General features: G+C 36.9%; 1 protein-coding gene across 8 annotated transcripts in view; it reads right to left on the reverse strand.

The window, feature by feature from the left end:
* SPECC1L (sperm antigen with calponin homology and coiled-coil domains 1 like) overlaps positions 1-20,747 on the reverse strand; it is a 71,767-nt gene that overhangs the window by 9,798 nt on the left and 41,222 nt on the right. For 7 of the 8 annotated variants that reach the window (XM_057411412.1, XM_057411413.1, XM_057411414.1 and 4 more), the window contains 6 exons: positions 19,108-19,191; positions 17,061-17,217; positions 13,520-13,622; positions 3,805-3,921; positions 2,913-2,972; positions 268-771 (listed from right to left, as the gene is read on the reverse strand). In XM_057411412.1, coding sequence (XP_057267395.1) covers positions 682-771; positions 2,913-2,972; positions 3,805-3,921; positions 13,520-13,622; positions 17,061-17,217; positions 19,108-19,191 — 611 coding nt within the window. In that variant the 3' untranslated portion in view covers positions 268-681. Of the gene's footprint in view, positions 1-267; positions 772-2,912; positions 2,973-3,804; positions 3,922-13,519; positions 13,623-17,060; positions 17,218-19,107; positions 19,192-20,747 lie in introns of those variants that run through there. The other variant, XM_057411418.1, reaches the window with a different exon arrangement.

The following is a 20,747-nucleotide window of genomic DNA, read 5'->3' on the forward strand; positions in this document are numbered from 1 at the left end:
TTATAATCCATAAAGTTGGAAGCCACATAGCTGTGACAGAGGTAGGCTTATAATGAAGCTTTAGAATGAAGAGTTCTGTGCCAAATTTTTCGAGGTATTGAGAGCACTTTTCCACTCAATTTGTCATTAGGAATAAAAGCTTGTTTTCCTAGAGCGTTGTGCACATTTAAAAGGAGGGAAAATAGCTGTAAAGGCAATAATTAAATTACCATCAAGAACTCTACTGTATTGGGGTGCCATATGCTGTTGATAGAATATTCTAAGATGCTACAGAAAGTTCAGTAATATGATGCCATGTTATCCTTTTCCTTCTCAAGGCTTTATCTTTGCTATATGCTATAGGATCCATTCATCTCACTCTCCTAGGAAAGAAAGCTCCAGGAAGTCTGGCTGGAAAGGCAGCACATAAGTAGTCCAGGCTCTTTAGGCTACATAATTAATGTGAATAGCTTAACAACTTGGGTTATTCCAAGCACTGTGGCAACAAGTTCTTGCTTTTAAACACCTATTTCCAGGCTTAGTAGCTGAAGCATTCTGAGGCAATCCAGCATAGCGTCACTGAAGTTTGAGGGGACTCAAATGTTGCCAGTTTTCAGTGAAACAGGGATTAGCATTCAGTAAGGTTTCCATCTGGTAACTCATGTTGGTTCTATCCCATGGATCTGTTGCATTATTATGGTTTCAGGTTTCAAAGTATTTGTAAATTGCTGTAACATACAGCATGACATTCTGCCAGTCCGGACGCTCAGTTCGCACCATTTCATTGATGTCCTGTCACAGAAAAGAGATTGGTCAAAACCAGGAATGACAGCCTTGTGAGTTACGTGGTAGTGTTTTTAGAAATTCCTGCGAATGGTAAATCTGTCAAGTCTCCACAATTTAAAGCACTGATGAAAGCTCTGTTTTCTTCCATAGATCTTTGTATTGCTAAGAAAAGGTAAACAGCTATGAATACTGTATTTGTAAATAGGTATTTTCTTGACTTAAGATTGAAATGTCTAATGCTGTGCATGCAGGAGTTGTCCCCCACTTTGTACAACAATACAGTAGTCAAGACTTTAGTGTTCACATACCCCCTACACCAGCCTCCAAGTCAATGCAACCTACCTAGAAACTGTGAGCATAGAATCAAGGCTCAGAAATTAACTGAAACTAAAGTTACTATCAGGGTAAGAGTCTTCAATAAAGAACTGAATCCCTTTTTACAGCAGACTACTGAACTTTTGATTTGAGTAAAGATGCAAGGAAGAAGAAAGTTTCCTACCAATTTGGGTATATCCAAGAGACTAAGCCATGGGTTCGTGTCTAACTGGTCGGCCAGTTCACACATGTTTCACGGTAACAGTCCAGCAGACTGTCAGTGAATGAGCAGCATAAACGAAGCCTGATCTATCCTTTTCAGCACATGTACAAGGGAAAACAGAGTGATGTAGTTTCTAACAATTTTTGTTTACTGTAAGGTTCTGGTTTGTTACCTTTGGGTCCAAGAACCTCCAGAGCTCAGAAAGAGAAAGTAGTTATTTTATTTACCACAAGGAAGTAACTAAACACTTTCTTACTCAGGAAGCAAATAACTTCCCCTTACATTAACCACTACTGTTTAGATATAGGAGTCTTCACACCCTTTTTCACCCTTCACCCATCGACAAAGAAAAATAAAAAATCCACAAATATACATGGTACACACTGCATACGTAGGTATGAAAAAGAAACTAAATCCTTACGATAGATATAATTTGCACTTAGAAGATGTAATTCTATTCGCTTTGCCTTTTTAGAGCATCTGTAATTATGTACATGACAAAATGAAAGGACAGACAGTAAACATTTAGACTGAAGATGAATTATGCAAGAACTGCGGCAGTTATTTTCCACAATCTAGTTCTTACATCAGCACTTTGTGAGAAACTTTCATGTTTCAAATCACTGACAATGCCCAAGTACGAAAGCCCAACAGTTGCACTGCCATTGTCAGCAAATACAATCCTGGGGGACAAAAGCGCTGATAAGGATCAAGGCAAGTGTTATCTTGAAAGATGCGTGACTTTGTTGTATTATTAGTTGCCAACTATGGCAGCTCTGTTAGAATTCAGGTTACAGAAGTATCAGTTCAGTATCATTTCTGATACTGGCAATTTTAGCTGGGAGGCTCCTAATTCCGTACCTTCAGATAGCTTCCTTTTCTAGTACTGTTGAAGTCTAGTACTGCCTAGTACTACACTGTTGAAAACTAATTCTTTTAAGCTTCTATTTGTATAAGAAAGCTTATTATAAACAGTAATTCTTGCAAAAGCTTACAATTATTTACAATGATGACAAATTAAAAGTCTAAACTTGAGAAGTAAATTCTGACTTTCATATTACACTGACTAAAAGAACAAATTACGTAGCTTGATTTCTACCCCCAGAATCCCAAAAAAGCCAAATCATTTGAAAGTAGGTCAGAGACAGGAGAGAATTAATGAATTCTTGAAGACTGTATCATATAACTATTTCTCAAATACATTGCCTTTAGTATTATTTCTTATGGTACTGAGAGATGAGTTTTGGTGAATCTTCCTTTTATACCTCAAGAGTTTATATGTTATAGGCCATCAGCTTTTTTTTGCTATCAGCTGCTTTTGCTGCAGCTGTTGCTGGACTACAGGTCTGTATCTCAGCCACTATTTAATGCAAAAACCATGTAAAGCTTAAGTTATTGATGACAGTGGGTTTATTAAACAAAGCCACTGGGATAGGGAGTATCTTTTATGTTTTTCACTCAAGCATGACACAGGGGCAACAGCCACTAGCTGAGCTCATCTGCTGCTATTTTTAAGTATAAAGCAATAAAATGTTTCAAAAGTACAAAATAGAATAATTTGATTTCTATAAATGGGTCATCATTTATTCAGTATGCATTTAAAACTTACCAGAGTAGATTTGATGCCAACACTTTCAGCTGCCTGAAAAGCCAAAGTGAAATTTCTTCTCTGTTAGAACACAACATAAAAACATGTTAGAAGACAAGGAAGTATTCCTTAAAGCATAATAAAGTGGTGTTACGAATTTTCATAGTAATGCTGCTACTTTTGCTTCAAATGGAGTTTGTTATTTGGACATGGAAAATTTGTATTAATTCCTTATTCATAAGACTGTGCTGAAAAATTACTGCCAGGGAAGAATGAGCTAAAAATCCTAAAGAAGAGATAATTTATTCTTTAAAAAGCACAAATATTTTCATGTGTTAGTAAAGTATTCTTGTATTTTTTTTAGGCTGCATTATCATTAATAATACATCTCCAGGTAACACACCATTAGGTACTAACTATAACACACCAGAACACAGACAACTGCAGTCTTGACATCTTCTAGTTTACCTTTATTTGATACTACCACTTGAGAAGAGTATGAGAAAGTAGGATGAAACAACATCCTTGTGATATTGAAAGAAATGAACAAAACATGTCAAAAATCAAATTTGATGGATTTAAAATCTTTAAGCTTAGGCACTCCTTGCTTCAAAAACCTGACCTGAAAACACTTTCCAAGTGTTTGGGTTAAATAAAATGCCTCAGACTTAAATTTATGAACTTTTAATGTTTGTTTGTTTGTTATATCTGTTCCAAAGTTTTGTTTAACCCAATGTTCCCATAATATTAAAAGCTTATAACAAGAGTAGCATCGAGGTAGTTTGAAGTGTTTAAATTATGAACCCTAGTAACATTGGTTATTTTTAAAACTCAAATGTGGTCATTCTTCTTTATTAATTCTCATTAATGATACAGTCTCACAGTCCCAGGAAATGGATTTTTAATATCTTACCTTGTCCTGGCTATTTAGTTCTTGATAGGGAATATGGGCTGGGAGGTAAGTATGGAGGACTGCACAGAAAGCCAAACCATCATTCCAGCTACTGCTGAAGTTTGTTATGTCGATATTCTTGAAGGGGAAAAAAAATATAAACAACATTAAAATCATAACCTAGCAAGTGTTAGTTATACCAATCCACCAATAGTTGTGGGGTTTGGTTGGTTGCTTGTTTTTTTAAAATACCTTTGAAGAAATCAACAGAGAAAGTGAACAATCTAATACTGAAGTTCAGGGTAAGAAAACAAAATGCACTGCTACAGAGATCAACAAAAAAATTGGAGTTATAAGAAAGTCAATTACTGCAATCCTGCATTCTTCATTATTCAGTTCCAGTAGAAAACTCAGTGGCACTGGTAAAACACACCTCCAGAGACTGTGCTCATGACTGTAAAAAGTCATCCCAGTCCAGCAGAGTTCTGAAGATGCCTCTGTGACCTGCTAAGTTACTGTATGCTTGGCTGTTGGCAGTCAAACAGTGGTAAAGAGGCTAAGTGGACGGCAGTCTGTTTAAATTTTAACTGAGAAACAACCAGTAATAACAACTCACAGTTTACCTTTCAGACTTTTATGGAGAAATATAACTACTCTTTTAACATCTAACTCGGCTGGGCTTAAGCAGACACTAACCAGTTCCCCTGTTCAGTTTTTTATGTAGCAGGAACTACAACCTTCAGCCACAGAATTGCAGAAACACAATGACACAAGTCAGCCATTCATCTGAGAGCCATTTAATCATCATCACCTGTCTTTGACAAGACACAAGAACTCCTCACTCCTAATGCAGAAAACTCCACAGAGTTGGTGTTACTGTGCCACGCTGGCTGAGAACCAAGGCAGTTGTATTTCTTGTCAAAGCAATGATTTGGATTACAAATGGAAAACAACAGAGGGAAAAAACAAAACTCAAGAATGTCTCCATTTCCTGCTCAGCTTTAGCACTTTTTATACAAAGTCCACCAAACACAGGTTGGAGCGTACGTGCTGAGGCTCACAATGCCCAGGGCAGTGGTCTGAGCCTCGCCGGCCGTGCCGCTGCCTGCCTGCAGACGGAAATGTCATTGTTGGAGACCCCCAGTCTGTGGGAACGTGTTCCTCACACAGCTTCCTCCAGCCACAGGGATGGGAAAATGTAACAGCAAAAGGAAAAAAAAAAAGCAGCTCTCCCTCCTTTCTCCTCAAGAGAGACAGGAAATTGGGTTTAAACTAATGCTTGGTTAAAAGTTTTTCAGTGTGACTTAAATAGGCAAACAAATGCAACACGGTACAAGGCTTTAAGGAAAAAAAGGGGAAAAACACGAGATTTTTTAGAGCCAGTAAATTCCTACTTGCGCCTGCTTACAAAGAAACTTTTCAGAAAACTCTCTCTCCCTAGCCTGTAGATCACATCTGGACCACTAGGATGGATAAAGGTAGGGAGAGTGCTTTTTCTTGTCACAGTCATCTGTGGCAAGCTAGTTAGAAAGAAATCAAATGTGAATGGCCATGTTTCCTTTGCTACACAACCTACTGAGGGAGAAAAAACTTTGATCCTGGGTTTCACCCCTTGGGTGAAAGTCTCCCTCCTTCCCCAGGATGGGAGAGTGATGTGGAAAAGGGAGGAGAAAGAGGTCCGTTGGCATTGTCACAGCTAAATTAAACACAGATCTGCTCAGACATAAATGCATGCATTGAGCCAACTATAAAGAAATACTAAAATCATACTAGTTAAAGCTACTGGAGAGCATTAGCAAATATTTAAGTCTCAAGACTACAAGGATAGATCTGACATTCCTTATTACAGTAAGGAGGAATGCTGAAGCATTGCTGAATCTTGTTAACAGTTTTTAACCCATCAATTTCCAATCTGGTGAACTGATGTTGGATATTGCTTCAGCAAGTACCTGTTGAATTGGTATTATTGCAGCATATATTCTATTTACCATAGACCACGAGTCCATTAAAGCCAGTCAGCAGTCACTACAAATAAAATGAAGTTTGATAGTACCTTGTCTCACAAAGCTTACAATGGCTTTTCTCTCCCAGGTTATTTATCGGAAACTTTAGTAACAGCTTGAGCCTAAACACCAGCATCACTGAAGCACAGACAAGATCTCGGTATAAAAACAGGGATGGAAGGGCACACAGCTGCAATGTGAGAACAATAGCTTCTATTGGAAATGAGCACAGAGAAAGGAGAAGCAACCAATGCAATGCTGTTGAAGCTATGAGCTGGTATAGCGATCTCTACAACAGTTATTAGGATGGACATCAACAGGTAAGAATGCAATCATCAAAATTAGAAAACAGGATGCTGCAATGATGTGTGTGCGATCATAAGAACTACACCTGAGGTTTGACGCTGTGGATGAAGAAGGAAGACTTGTGCTCAGAGTATATGAAGAAAAACATCGCAAGGTATCAAAACAGTCTGGATGCACTAAAAAATAGACCTACAGAACTACTCGGGCTGAAGAGAACTCTTCACTTGATGTAAAAACCAGGATTGCTTACCTCTAAAATCTAGAGACCTTTTTTATATTTCTGTTAAGTATATTCCCTCATCCCCACACATGAGCAAGAAAAACAGGATAAAGTTGTGATAAAAATGACAGATTAAACTAAACCAAGAGAAAGTCATCTTCCCTCACACGTTATGGTTGTATAAACTAAAAAAATGAAAAACCCAAGAAAAACCCCAAACCCACTTTAAATATTAGCAGTATCCATACAATGTTGAACTTTGAATGGGGAAAAAGGGCACTTTATAAAGTTAACCTACAAATTTGGTTGTTTCTCAAAAAGAGCTCGGAATACCCTGTTTTTCTAAATCTTCTTGGAGGGTCCAGCTTTTATTATTAAGACAACAAGCAGAAAACAAACCCATCATCCAAGAAGCTTAATGTATCCAGAGAAGCCCAATTAAATACAACGGAAGGAAACAATTAAAAGGGACTGGTTTCTGTTTCCAATTGCTCTGAGCATTATGAATTATTATTACCTCTCAGACTAAAAAAAGTATAATATTGGTCAGACATTAAAAAACAAATCTAGAAACTGGACAGATTGTAATTTAAACTGAAAATTTAATTTTTTAAGGAGGGCTTTGAGCACAAAACTGGCACATTTAAATACAGCACAATTTCATTTCCCAAATGCTTTTAACTACTTGTGGTTTTCTGAAAAAGCCTGGGCAGTATAATGAAATCAATCTTGCATTAAGCTCTTATTTCTCAAGGAATTGACGGTAAACAGAACATCAGCCTAAAATCTCTGACATAATTTCTTCTTTACTGCTTTTATTAAGTAATTGGCTCTATTAAGAGAATTCTGCTGGAATCTAATCTGGAATTTTTCTTCAAGCCATTTCAGACCGCAAAGTATTAAAGCAATGGAAGGACATACTTTCAGATAAATTGTCAAATGAGGAATAAGCCTTTCTAGAGATAGGTGAACTGGAAGGAGAGTTATCAATCCTTGTCAATGTTTAATACTTCAGAGGGCAGTGAAGTCACTTCTTGTACATTGGAGAGATTGTTTTTAAAAAGGCAATTCTAACAAAAGGAGTTGAGCAAGTGGCTGTTGTCACAAGAAGATCTGTGGAAGACATTTTCCAATCAGGAATAAAAACAGTCAAACATTTGTAAGATTTTAGTTCTAGAGGCAAGAGCACAAGAAGATAACAATATACATAACCAAACAGACCAAATGCTACAGTCCATTCTACAGCCATGATAAAGAGGAGAGAAAAAGATGGTAGGCAATACCCTGGTGGATCCACAACCAACAGACATTTCAAGCACGACTCAAGCTCCTATTAAATTGCAAAGTGCAGAGTAGGAGCAGGCACCACGAAATGAGCAGCCCCTTAAGCCACATATTAAGAAAGAGTAAGAAGATTCTTTCTGAAACAAGGCTGAAATGTAATGGGAACAACAACTGAAAAAAAAAAAAAATCCATCAGGGTAGGCTGGAATATAATAGTGGTTAAACAGTAAATGAACTGCATTTGAACATGAATCAGAAATGCATCCTTGCAGCAAAGAAGGCAATCTGTATCCTGAGGGCATCACTAAAAGTACAGCCAGCAGAAGGAGGGCTGGGATTCTTACATTTTACTGTACCCTGGTCAGTCTACACCTCAAATACCATATAAAGCTTTGGTCCCCTCAGTTTAAAATAGTCAGTGAAGAATAAAACATGGGTCCAGCAGAGTTATCAAGATGATTAGATGGTTAGAGAACTCAACAAATGAAGAAAGGGTGATGGAATTTGGTTTATTCAGCCTAAAGAAGATTTAGGAGAGTTGTAATCAGAGTATTCCAATGCCTAAAAGGCAGTTATAGAGGAGGTGGAGGTAGTCTCTTCACAAGGACACATGGTGACACGACAAGATGCAACAGGAATAATTTTTTTCCTGGAAAATTCTGGAATTTCTGTCCATATATAATAAAGTCTTCACTGTGAAACAACAAAGTGTTGTAATAGTTTGCCCAGACAGTAGAAGACTCTCCTGCAGTAGAAACATTCTAGACTGCTTAACAGGGCTGTGTATAACAGGGCTCTTGCAACCTATGACTTTTCTAGAATTCGTAATTTTAAAGTGTTTTTAACCAGTGTAGCGCTAACTTTGAAATTGTTTCCTCTCGCTTTTTGCAATGATCCTGAATTAACTGAGAGCCTTCTACAGTCAGTAAAAATACCCTTTTTTTTTAAAAAAAAAAGGCAAGAAACAACTATTAACTGTTCTAACCCAGTGAGTCAACCCTTGCTCCAACCCGAAAACTCCACAGCTAAAACCCTGCAAACATCAAAAACCCCAACTACAGAAGATGTAGTTTCTAACTTGCAGTTCCAAGTGAAGAACAAAGCTATGTGAACTATCACTTCAGCAGACACATCCACAGCTGTCTTCAATTTCCCTGAACTATGTATATTACAATCAGAGCAGAGGCACATACTGCATAGCAGCTATTTGTCCATGCCTTGCTCTGCACAAGAAGAAGAGGTTCCCACATCTTAACTCAGTTTGGCTGCGAAATGAGTTAGGACATGGAGAAAATAAAAACATGTGTCTATGTCTCTGTTGTATTGGTTAACAAAATAAGCAGGCTGAGAAAGCAAAAGCATTGATATGATTTGGTACTATAATATATATTAAAACCATTAAAACAAGATTTGAGGTTTAATTGTACAGACCTTGGCAGGCTTCTTCACATGGCAGAAAATTACTACTAAAAAGCTTGTAAAGACATATACACACACACAAAAGTATCCACTAAAAAAATTACAAAAATAAAACTACAAAATAACTGCTATCCACGCTCCACTGAATCAGGATTCAATGATTCTCAAGTCACGGATTTAAGTCGAGGCTATCAGTACTTCTGGCAGTAGGCAAGAATGTAGAAGTATTTCTGCAACAGATTAAAGAGCAGTCCCAACTACTGCCTCTTCAATCCTAGCTTTTGAAAAGGCAGTAATAGGCAAACTATCAAAACCCTTAAATATTGACTGTTAAAACTTCTTTCCATCCCGAAGACATGTTACTTTTCAGTTTTGGCACAAAAAAAAAACAACAATAAAAGGAGCGGTCATACTCGAAAGACCCCAATAATAGCTTCAGACATTAACATGCGAAGCACTTACAGAGATACAGACAGCCTCATAATTTATTCTAAATATTGTCATAATTAAGTCTAACTAGTTGACATTTCTCTTGTATTAGAATTCAATCCAAACAGAAAAAGGAAGCATGTCCTTCCTTAACTCAACAATTTTTGGCTAAAGCATCAGAGCTTAAACCAAGGAGAGAAGTGTTTTGGCAGCCTAACTACTTAGATGAATCAATCAGACAGCACCAGGGACATCATGCACACCATGGAGTCATTATTTGAACACAGGCTGACATAAGCACACACTCTTGGCCTCTTTTAGTGCTTTTAAAGAAAAACAATATAATACTCGGAGTAGAATACAGTCTTGCTCAGTGTTGTTAGAAACGTGTATATAAGAACAGGCTTCAAAAAAGGCAACCCAAACCATCTTTTAACTTTAGCTTTGTTATTCTACACTTATTACCTGAGTACAAATGAACCGTTGCTTGATTTCAAGGTGCATTCAGCATAGCATTAGGTATACATACATTCCTACCCGATCACATTGCTCAGTCACTAACAATTTTATTGTTTATTGTTGCCATGTAGATCGTAAGTTTTAAAGTTTTAGTAAGACATGTAGCGTTGGAGGTACAGGAGGTAAAAATTAGGTGGTCTTTCCATAAAAAAAGCAGCATTGCATGAATTAGAGGACAGGTACCACAAGGTCTTCCAGAGTATCTGTAATTAGGAAGCGTGGAAAGTGTAAAGAAAGGTTAAAACTGCCTAATTTAGTCTATTCTTGCTGCTATCTTGAACAATTGAATTTTGGTTTCAGAATGTTGGAAGTGAATTATATCTCTGAATGCTGACAAAAAATGGAAACTAAATTGAAATACTGCTATAGATAAGAATGGGTGAGGATGCGCATATCCTGTTTATTAGTCCCCTTCGTAACGTGCAACACGCATGCTCACACCCTTTTTCGTATTTTTATTAGTTGCATAGTCAAAATGAAAGTAGCTGAATTCCAGCTAGGGTATATGCTCTGTAACAGCTAGATGGAATTACTTTATGCTTTGAAGACATCTGGAATTTATGATAGTTTTATGACACTGCACATACTTTAGGGAGCCAGGAGGATTCTATTCTCTCTGGAAAACACAGCACTTGGCACTGTGCTCTGAATCAGTATGTCAGACCCTGAGCAAAGCTAACACGTTATCAGATTGCAAGTGTTTTGTCCCTGTTCATCTGAACCCTAAAGGTGACTCCTCCTTTATCTAAATTCTTAAAAACCCCACCCTTATCTTAAGAGAGCAGCTCTCCTCTTTCATGGCTGAGGAATCTGTTCAGCCCTGAATATAATTACACTCAGTAACTTAGTGACTGCAAGACTGTCTAGACTGAACAGGCTCTAAATGAAAGTTAATACAGAACCTGCCTGCTATTAGTTCTTTAATGACCTTCTGCAGATCACCATTCTCCACCCTAAGCTTCAAGGAGAAATTCTGCTTGCAAAAAACATTCAGACAGCAGGTCTACTAAAAGCAACAATGTAGTAAGCCATCCAGTTTTTTGTATCAGGAAGAATTTCTCTTGTTTTCATGGCTATTTTAACCTTATTCTTTTATTGAGGTACTCTTCAAAAAATACCAGATTTGGAACACAGTTAAATATTGTTTAACAACTACATTTCAAAAAATCTGTCCATTTATTCCCTTCCAAATTTGCCTGAATAAATCAAGTAAACAGCACAATGAAGTCATTCATTATATTTTTTCAACAGGATTATATATTAGCTTCTTTATCATAATGCCTCATAAGAGAAATTCTCTCATAAGAGAAAGTCTTAAGACACCTTTAAAAATTGTGCTGTGTGTAACTACGTATTTGTCAGAGGTGGAAATATGAATAGGACACAATTAACAAAAGCACTATTCTCAAACAAAACCCTTCTAAGACTTCCTTTTTATTGTTTCCAAGCTATGGTTAAGCTTTTCTAGGTCATTTTAGAACTTGTTACAGACTCAATTTGCAAGTATTTTTCCTTTAACCTGTTACTTTTATAAGTAAGTAAGTAATAGCTAACTGATTTAAATTGGTAATAGGACAGAAATTGGTGACTAGATAGAAACTGGACCTACTGCTATTCCTACAGAGAAAAAGGCTGGAATATTTAGGACTTGTCTGTTCTGTGTGGCTCATGCAGCAGCTCAAAAGACAGTCAGCTGGTCAGTCAGCATGCAGGTAGGTCTAAAAAGCATGTGCTAGCTCTGGCTCAGATGCTAAGGCAAACACAAATGAACACTGGTATAAAGAAAAGTAGAAGTTACAATGATGGGAAATGCTGGGAATAAAAGGAAACTGTGGCAGAGTCTAAGACATGAGGAGGAGCTGGAGGTAAGAAAAGGTACCCTGTCAATATCTGGGTGACAGGGAAGGAGGAAGAGAGCTTGAGTACCTTAAATAGAATTGAATGAGGGAGATATTCATTATTCTGATGCTTGCTCACTGCTTGCTGGGTTTGAATCCATGTAGTTTTAAAATAAAATTCAAACTAAGTGAAGCTTCAATTAAAAAAAAGTTAATCCTTGTCTGGTATTGATGGTATTTCTGAGATGCCAGAAAGCTGGATAAACACTATTCACAGTGAATGTAATGCTGGAAATGTTTGAAACATTCGGACACTTATAACACGGTCCTCAGCCAGAACTGAATTTTGGGGGATGCTGAAAATAATCAAATTCAGTACAACACAGAAATGAAAAAAAGCGACTGTGCCTAAAGCAAAAAGCATTCTTCTCCAAAAAATAACTTCATGTAACCTGCTGATGTTAATCATAGTCATTCAAAAGAAGGCCTGCGTTGGCTTCTACAGATGCTGTATGCTATGGTTTCTCAGTAGCAATACAAGCAGAGAACCATAGTGCAGTTGTTGAAGCAAGTAAAGTAAGCCTCAAAACCTATTCGTCTATTAAATGTTTGTAAAACTCAAGTAGTTAGAAGCAGCAATCTACAGAAACAAAAGCATGCTCTTGCATGTACAAACAACTACAGAATGAAAAGTCTGGAATACTTTCTTTTAGAGATAAGAAAGCTGTCAAAGTCATCTTTCGTTTCAAGACAATATGGGAAAATATTTTTGCATTTAGTTTTAGAGGATTTATAGAGAAATATAACATCCTGCCTTTTTTAAAATGTGGGGAAGGAGAAAGGCTCTTTCCACAAAGAAGCTTATCCTCAGAAATAGCACAGTTTAGAGCTAGACGTGCCACAGGAAAAGGGGGGGAGGGCTTATATCACAAGCCTGTCCATTGTACTGAAAGATGACTTTTCCTATGGATGGGCGATCATCCTGTTATGTGGCTTTCCACTTCCTCCTGCATTGTGAGTCTCAAGTCATGGAAAGAGTAAAGTTCTTAAACTGAGGATTGTGTTGGGAACTCCAAACACTTTCAATACAAGTTAACCAAACAAATACATCATGGTCAGACTATTAACATCCTGGTTTAGTGCGCTGAAGCCACTATTCTTTCAAAAAAATAATGTAATCAGGAGAGCTCTGGATAGTTATCTTGGTAGTTCTTTTGGCTTCTGATAACTACAGTAGAAAGCCAAGTTCAAAATGCAAGACAATGAAACCATCAGGAAACAAACTGTCCCCAAAGAGAGCTAAATGGGAGCACACTGAAAGATTAAAAAAACCCCAAGCTATAAAAAAATGTCTCTGAAATCCATGCAGTGGTACTCTAACTGCATGTGGAAAACATTAATTTAAACCTTGAGTTGCTAAAGGTTCAGTTACAGTTTGAAAAGTGCAATCTGTGAAAGGCTGATTTAAAGTTCCTCAGTAAGAGGTCAGCTGCCCCCTTAAGAAAAAAAGCTATTATCAACTTGGAGCAAAGCGACTAAAGAGCTATTAATGTTAGTTAGGTTAGGACTCGTAGCATGTGTTCCAAGAGGAGAGTACAGTACATACCAGTGCCATTGCAATCTATGCAGTCAACTGTGGAGCAGCCAGGTTTATGCCACTGGCAGATTCTAATGTGTTGCAGCTACAAGTATGCTACATTAAACAGCTCTACAGTTACCTGATACCCTTCTGTTTTTTTCTGGCACCACTTCAGCAAGGCGTTTCTCTTGGATCCTCCATATTCCCTTGCTAGGGCAGACAAGGGATCTTTCCTCTCTTCCCTAGGAACAAGGTAGAAGTGCAACTTAGAGCTTGTACTGTATCTTTTGCAACAGAAATACATATTCTAAAAGCTTAAAAAAAAAAAAAAGGACAAATACAGTGAAAGTAGCAGAGTACATTACTGACTGAAAAACAGAATACACAGGAATACCTGCAGACTTGAGAGTTATTTTGGAGTAATCCTCTAGCAAATAATGTTTCTTATTCCTTTAAACATTTTTTCCTAGGTGTTTCAACCCCAATGATACTTTTTCTATGAGTCCAGAAAATAAATCTCACAACATAGTAAGTTCCAGCTTGAACCATTAAGCTAACTCAAGTGACTTTATTTTGTATTTAGAAAGAGAATAAACTGATGCTATCTCTTTTGCATATTATGGCTGACTACAAATGTCACCTTGACACAAGTTTGCATATTAGCAGCATGGTGTTATTAACAGAACATTTGCCTGGGATTTGGAGTTCTCCAAGAAGAGGAGAGAGATCTGATTAGGCTGATCTGTCATTTGCTATCCCAGCACAATAAAAGCTATCAGTTCATTTCACTTCCAGTCTGTCAAGCTATCTTAAGTAATTTTTTCTCTAAGGAAAAACTGGGGAAGAAAAGAACAATCCTATCTGATTTGGCAATTTTTAACATGAATCTTACAATATAAGCATCTCTTTACCAGGCTTCAGAAATAAGTGCTTAGATTAAAAATACATATTATAAAGGATAATACTTTCGTAGTGGCCTAGTCACATGATTCAGTATTTCTATACTCTGCTGGACAGTCTTTAACAAAAAGACTAGGTATTATACCACTATGAAGCTCAGTTACAGGGCATAAAGTGTGCCAGCATTTGTTCTTATTTTAAATAAGTTCCATTTGGAAAATTCAAATGAGACAGCCGTCAGTGAATCCATACGGCAAAGACTCTCTGCCATCTTCTAAAGAGCTCCACGCAGATGTAAGCAAGAATCTCACAACATCCACAAAGATTATACCCTATGCTACTCCTTTTGACTATTTCCAAAAGGATACACATTCAATCTTAAATCCTCAACTCTTTGTTCTTTACAACCCACTTGGTGACTGGAAAGACGGCTGGAATGTGGAAATACATAGTCTATTCAGTGGATTCTCTGTTGTAGATTGAGGTAGCGATTCTCTGGGTCCTGCTAGGGAAAAAGAAAGCATCCACGGAATGTGGATTTCTTCATGCATGTGTGCTGCTAGTAGAACACCAGAGACTGTTCCACTTGTCAGCATCTGTTACTATGCATAAAAGAAGAGAACATGTACCAACATACAACAAAACATTATCAGGCACTAATCTTAAGTATATGTACTGCAATTTGTTTAGCTTTCTGCCCTGAAATACGGATGGCAACATCTCAAAGTTGCTTAGAGATAACATTTGAAACACCCATGAAAATATATGCACAGCAGAACAATAAACAGGAAACAGTAAGTGCCTTCCAGCATGTAAGATAGTAGTACGAGCCTTCAAACCTGCTAATCTCAGGGAAAGTTAACATGACAAGGAAGTTGCTAATTGTGTATTTTAAATGCGAAATAACTTATCTGCATAGGTTCCTATATCTACCACACAGCTAAAATAATGCTTTGAGAAATTCTGTACTTCAGTTCTTAAATCAGTATATTTTTCAACAACCCAAATGTGTATTTTTTTCATTGGTGATTGAGAAAAAATAACAATGAGATCCCATATTCAATCTACAATGAAGATTATCCAACACTATGAGAACTTTAGAACAGAGACTGGGGACAACATAGGAGAACCTAAATTAAAAGCTCCCTCTCTTTATGCTAAACATACTGATTAGACATGATGGAGCTGTACAGCCTGTTCTCAAATTCCAGTAAGAGCACATGGTTTATATCAGGTTCTCACAGTTATGAAAACACTGCTGAGAAAAATAAATTAATGTAAGTTGTATGGAGATAATGAGAAATGGTTCGACATAAATCTTACAAGTTAGTGTATTAGGTCAACTGTATTCCAAATCAAAGAGCCAATGAGATTTCAAGTAGAACAGGGAACAGTAAACTGCAAGCATTTGTTTTAGTGAACTATTGCAATAACTGTTTAATTTACAGCATCTTTCAGAAAAAGGCAGGGGGGGAAAAGAGAAGATCACATAACACATCAAAGTCCAGCAGAGACGTTCTAAGGATGGTTACATAGAGTGTGTGGGCATCACTGCACACCCACTGCTGCAGATTCCTCTGCTAAGGCTTCTAGCAGTGCTTAGGATGGCAGCCAATGTTGAGCAGCTTAGTAACAATATCATAATTATAACTGTACAATTTTGCCATGAAATGCCACACTATTTGCTACAGTCTGCAGACTGCCATCAACGCAATTTTATACATTATAAGTTCAGCGTCATATACAGGTAGTTTAGTCTTTTTTTTTTTCCATTTATAGATGTACTCAGCCTAAATTTAGGTGCTACCACACAAGATTAACTGTTGCTGGTGAAGTAGCCACAGATCTAAACTCAATTCAATTTGTGCCCAGTGAAAAGAAAACAGCACTGAGACATGTCTCAGCTCATCTCAGGGAAATCATTTTAAACAGCACACACAGCTGTAAATAACTTTACAATTGTATAATCTAATTATTGCATATTGCAAATGTCTCAGAACATTAAGGGTTTAATATTTCTGCTGTACACAAGCTTTGTCAGGAAGCTCTGTGTGAAATGGTCTTGAGAAAGTAATTTAACTTTTGTCTGCCAGTTTCTCTACCTACGAAGCAGGGCTAACTACAGACGTCACTTGCATAACAGGGAGGCTTAAATACTTTGAAGTCCTTTGATTGATAAGACTACAGATAGGAAAAGGTTTAAATTTATCACAGACGTATCTTTTTATCTTATTAATGAAAGGGGGTTGCCTGGCCATTTGTTACTTAGACTTGCATTATGATTTCATCTGTGAGACAAATAAACCAGAGAATCATAAACTCATGGCTATTTAGAAGATTAGTGTTTCGAATGTCTGGAATTGAGACCTAATCATGCTACTTTCTGTCTTCAGCTGTGATTACAAGAGGTTTATCATATGGTCTCCCTAGGTTCACGCCACTCTGAAACATTTGTTCAACATGCTGGAAGCTTATTTCTTGAATCTGGCCTCATGGTATTTTTGAACTGGTAAGTGACACACCTTACCTTGGTTTTCTAGTGCAGCATAAAGTTTTGGTATTATACTCAGAAGCTCTCTAACATCTAACTTCTGGTCTAAATTTTAAAACACACTGAGCTGCAGAAAACACCTTCTGAAACTCAAAGATTACTGAAGATCATTATTGTAGGGATGGCAGTAAAGTCTGCAGTCCTAGTGCCAATATTATATACTGCATCTATGCAGAGAGACAGCTGTGAAATTAACACACTTCAGTGCACCACAAAAAGCGGTTCTTACCTTATTCGACTTCTGGTTGTAGGGGTGACTGATGCTGTAGGAGAAGATGAGAGTGACAGTTGTGGTGAGGTGGTACCCATTGCCATGAGAGATGCTGGAGATGCTCCATCAGGTGCACTGATATCCCGCTTGATTTCTTCACTACTTCTTCGAGAGACTAAGTGGGAAAATGCCCATAGATTTATCATTTGCAAATGTTAAAACTTTCAAACATATTCTCACTCTCTGACAAGCGTTAGCTCAGAAATGATGCATAGAAACCTATATCCAATACTACGCTTCAACATTTTTCTGGGTACTTTCCACTTCAGAAATACCAAGGGTTTAGATGGCGCTACCAACATTTATGAGCAGGCCTGTATCTTGAAGCAAAGACAATCTGATGAATGTATCTTAATGCAATATTGCTAATTCCATTTGAAGGCTTTTATGAATAAGAAGGGATTTTAACACCAAACTATTTGATTTTCTCTAATCCGTGTGTTTATGTTACTAAGCTTCAACTAGTTAAAAAAAAGAAACCCCAAAGCAAAACAGTTGAGAGAGGACAGCTGAGCTATTTCCACTTCATTTTAATCAGGAACTGTCATGTACGTGATGCTCTGGACATTAATTAAACATCATCCACGAGCATATTAAAGACTGACCTGAGGCTACTCAGCCACATTCTACAGAGCTTGCTGCATTTCAAAGAACGAACAAGATTTCTTTTGTATGAAAGCACGAGCATTACACTCTACAAAATGGATTTTTGAATGGTTGTATTTTTTCTACATGGAAGAGTTTCCAGTTAAAAGTATGAGGTTTGCCTTTTATACCTAAAAAGTCACCACTGTTTATACTTGGGCAAATCAAAAATACAATTCTCCATATATATATGTATGTGTGTGTGTGTGTGTGCATATATCTGAGAGATTTATTTTCTAATGACTTAGGGCAAGTAATTAATTTATTAATACCAGGCACAAAAAGATAGAGAAAAAACACTTCTGGATGTTTTTTGTTGGGTGTTTTTTTTGACACATTTTTAGGACAAATCAAAATTATTTTAAATGCATTTTCTTCTTGAAATTATCTGCACAAATACAGGTGTTTTTAAAAAGTATTTCACTCCAATTACTTCTGCCTAGCTCTTAAAAAGTGTCATTTTCACAGCATCACACTATTTGTGCTATTAATCTTACAGATCTGTTTTTAGAAGTCCCTGCTGATACCAAGATGCCAGTTTGATAGTAAACTAACACTGCACCTAAACTTCTAATTAGCAAGTCTGTATTTTAAAAACCCAAAGTTAACATCAAATGTGCAGCAACCACTCTGAGTAATACTGAAGGATATTGGTGGATGATGCCAATCACAAAATGGACTATTTTAAAATGATTCACTGCAATGGGTACAATTTTTGCTAAGTAATATGCAAAACATTTATATACATTAGATAATGTAGAATGACATATCTGTTACCTAGAAAGAACAATCATGCTCTTTTAAGCCATTTACAGTAATTCTTTCCACAAATAAAAACAGAATGGCCTAATTGGAGATGGGTAACATGCTTCTTTGCCTCACTCAATTAAAAAATAATGCTACATCCAAGCAAAGAAAAGCAACAGCCAGGAACAGTTTCTTTCCTCATATATACCTTGTACACCTAAACTGTCTGTAATACAGAGAAAGATGACATAGAAGTCAACTGTTACGTGCATGATTCATACATGCACGTATACATCTCGTATGCTGGTGGACATCTGTATATGCAACAGTGAGTACACTAGATGATCAATTACAATTCTCTTCAGTTCCACCTGATTCAATAAAACAACATATTATTTTACTAGTGGACTTCAGTTTCTTTCCTCAAATACCTGAATAAAAAACTTGAACACTGAAAAATAAGCTATTCCATACACTCAAATAGAGTTTTCCTGACAAGAGCTTGATAGTCTGAAGACCAAAGCTCTCTCTTGACAAAGTAAAGTAGATCTGGAAGTATATTTTGAAATAAGAGTTCCTAATTTTACTACTCATCTAAAAAACGTGATATTACCAGAAATAGATTTGGCACTTTCCATAGCAGGTACTCTTGGCAAAGATGCTGGCCTGCTGGTAGAGGATGTTCTCAGCAAATGTTCTGGACAAAGAAGAAGAAAACAGCATTAACAAAGGCTCCAGTTAAATTTAAGACATTTAGGTATGAGTCATTAATACTGTCTACCAGTGCCCCAGCTTGGCTCTTTTACTGAAAGCAACTGATTATATCTGTATGAAAGAGAAGGCCTAAATTTGCTCATTACCAATGAAGCTCACTATGAATACATCCCTTCTTAATCCTTTTTCCCTAAGGCCTCTTAATAATCCACTTGCCCTGGTCTATGAAAAATTAATTGCTAAACCAAAAGGCTGAGCAAGGAATCTCCATTTAGTACACAGCCAAAAATATTCAATATGCCAATGAGGATTGTACCCCATGTGGTTCTTTTCCCTTTGGGTTGTTGAAAGTTGGTTTGGGGGTATTGGAGTTTTTTATTTTTTAAATAAAATCATGTCCTTTTTTTTCTTCTTTTCCTGCAAGCATTGGAGTCCAAAAGATACCTTTAAATACTGAGGGGAAAGATGAGTTCTGCCTATTGCCAAAGTAAAATCAAACTATAACAAAATTCATTTCTGTAGCATTAAATCAAAGCTATTTCCTATTCTTGAAGAAATATTCCTTCAAATAAAACCTTTAGACTGTAAACAAAAAGTCTACATACTCCTATGCAGAAACACTTGGAAGGCAGTAATCTAAATACAAAAAAAAAAAATCATAAAAATGAAGAATGAGGATTAAAAAATAGTGAAACCCTGTTCAATAGTTGAAAATGTGACATAAAAAGCTACAAAATACCTTGATATAAAGATGCTTTAAAAATATATACTGTTGTAAACAGAAATTCTGTCTGGCAAAGTGTACTGGAATGCAGTCCTTCTCCTGCATTAACTGACTATAATGGAAACACAACTACTATGTAAAGCATACCACTCATTTTGTCTAAGCTGATATCTACCCATGAACTCTGTAACAGTTAAAGAACACTAAACTATCTTCTTGGAAAGGCATTTCAATATTCCTAAAAATATCCAAGTTTCTAAAATTAAAACTCCAGCTGCATTGTACAAATAACCTCAATATGCATTTAACAAAAGCAAGAAGGAAATCTGGCACATACAGACTATTATGAAGTGCTACAAAAAAAAAAACAACCCACCAAAAACAAAACACCCAACCCTTTAGAAAGCATCAGACCCCAGGAATACCAAACTGAGAGGAAATATTCAGCCTGGAGTCATATGGGGATTATCTTGAGAAACATCTACACGAAAAAAACCCACCCCTAAAGCAGGCATAAATCAGAGGGCTGCACCCAACAGATGATAGCCATTCATTCTCACAGGAAGAGCACATTGTGAACAGTGTTATGAGAGACAAAACAAAGTTTGCAGAACAGGGAAATATTGGGAAAGAGATAAATCAACACTCAATTCCATTCAATTTTTCATCTGGCTCGTGAAGATTCAATACTTAGTAAGTTTATACTTCGTTATTCACATGCAATGCCAACCATCATCCTTGTTTCATTCCTGGGGGAAAGAAAATCCAAACACAAAACCCACAACCACACAATACATAATGTAACCCCAAAGTGT

This window comes from Pezoporus wallicus, unplaced genomic scaffold (genome assembly GCF_028554395.1).
Source record: "Pezoporus wallicus isolate ANWC-B61680 ecotype Strahan unplaced genomic scaffold, APGP_CSIRO_Pwel_v1 contig_6401, whole genome shotgun sequence".
NCBI classification, from domain to species: Eukaryota; Metazoa; Chordata; class Aves; order Psittaciformes; family Psittacidae; genus Pezoporus; species Pezoporus wallicus.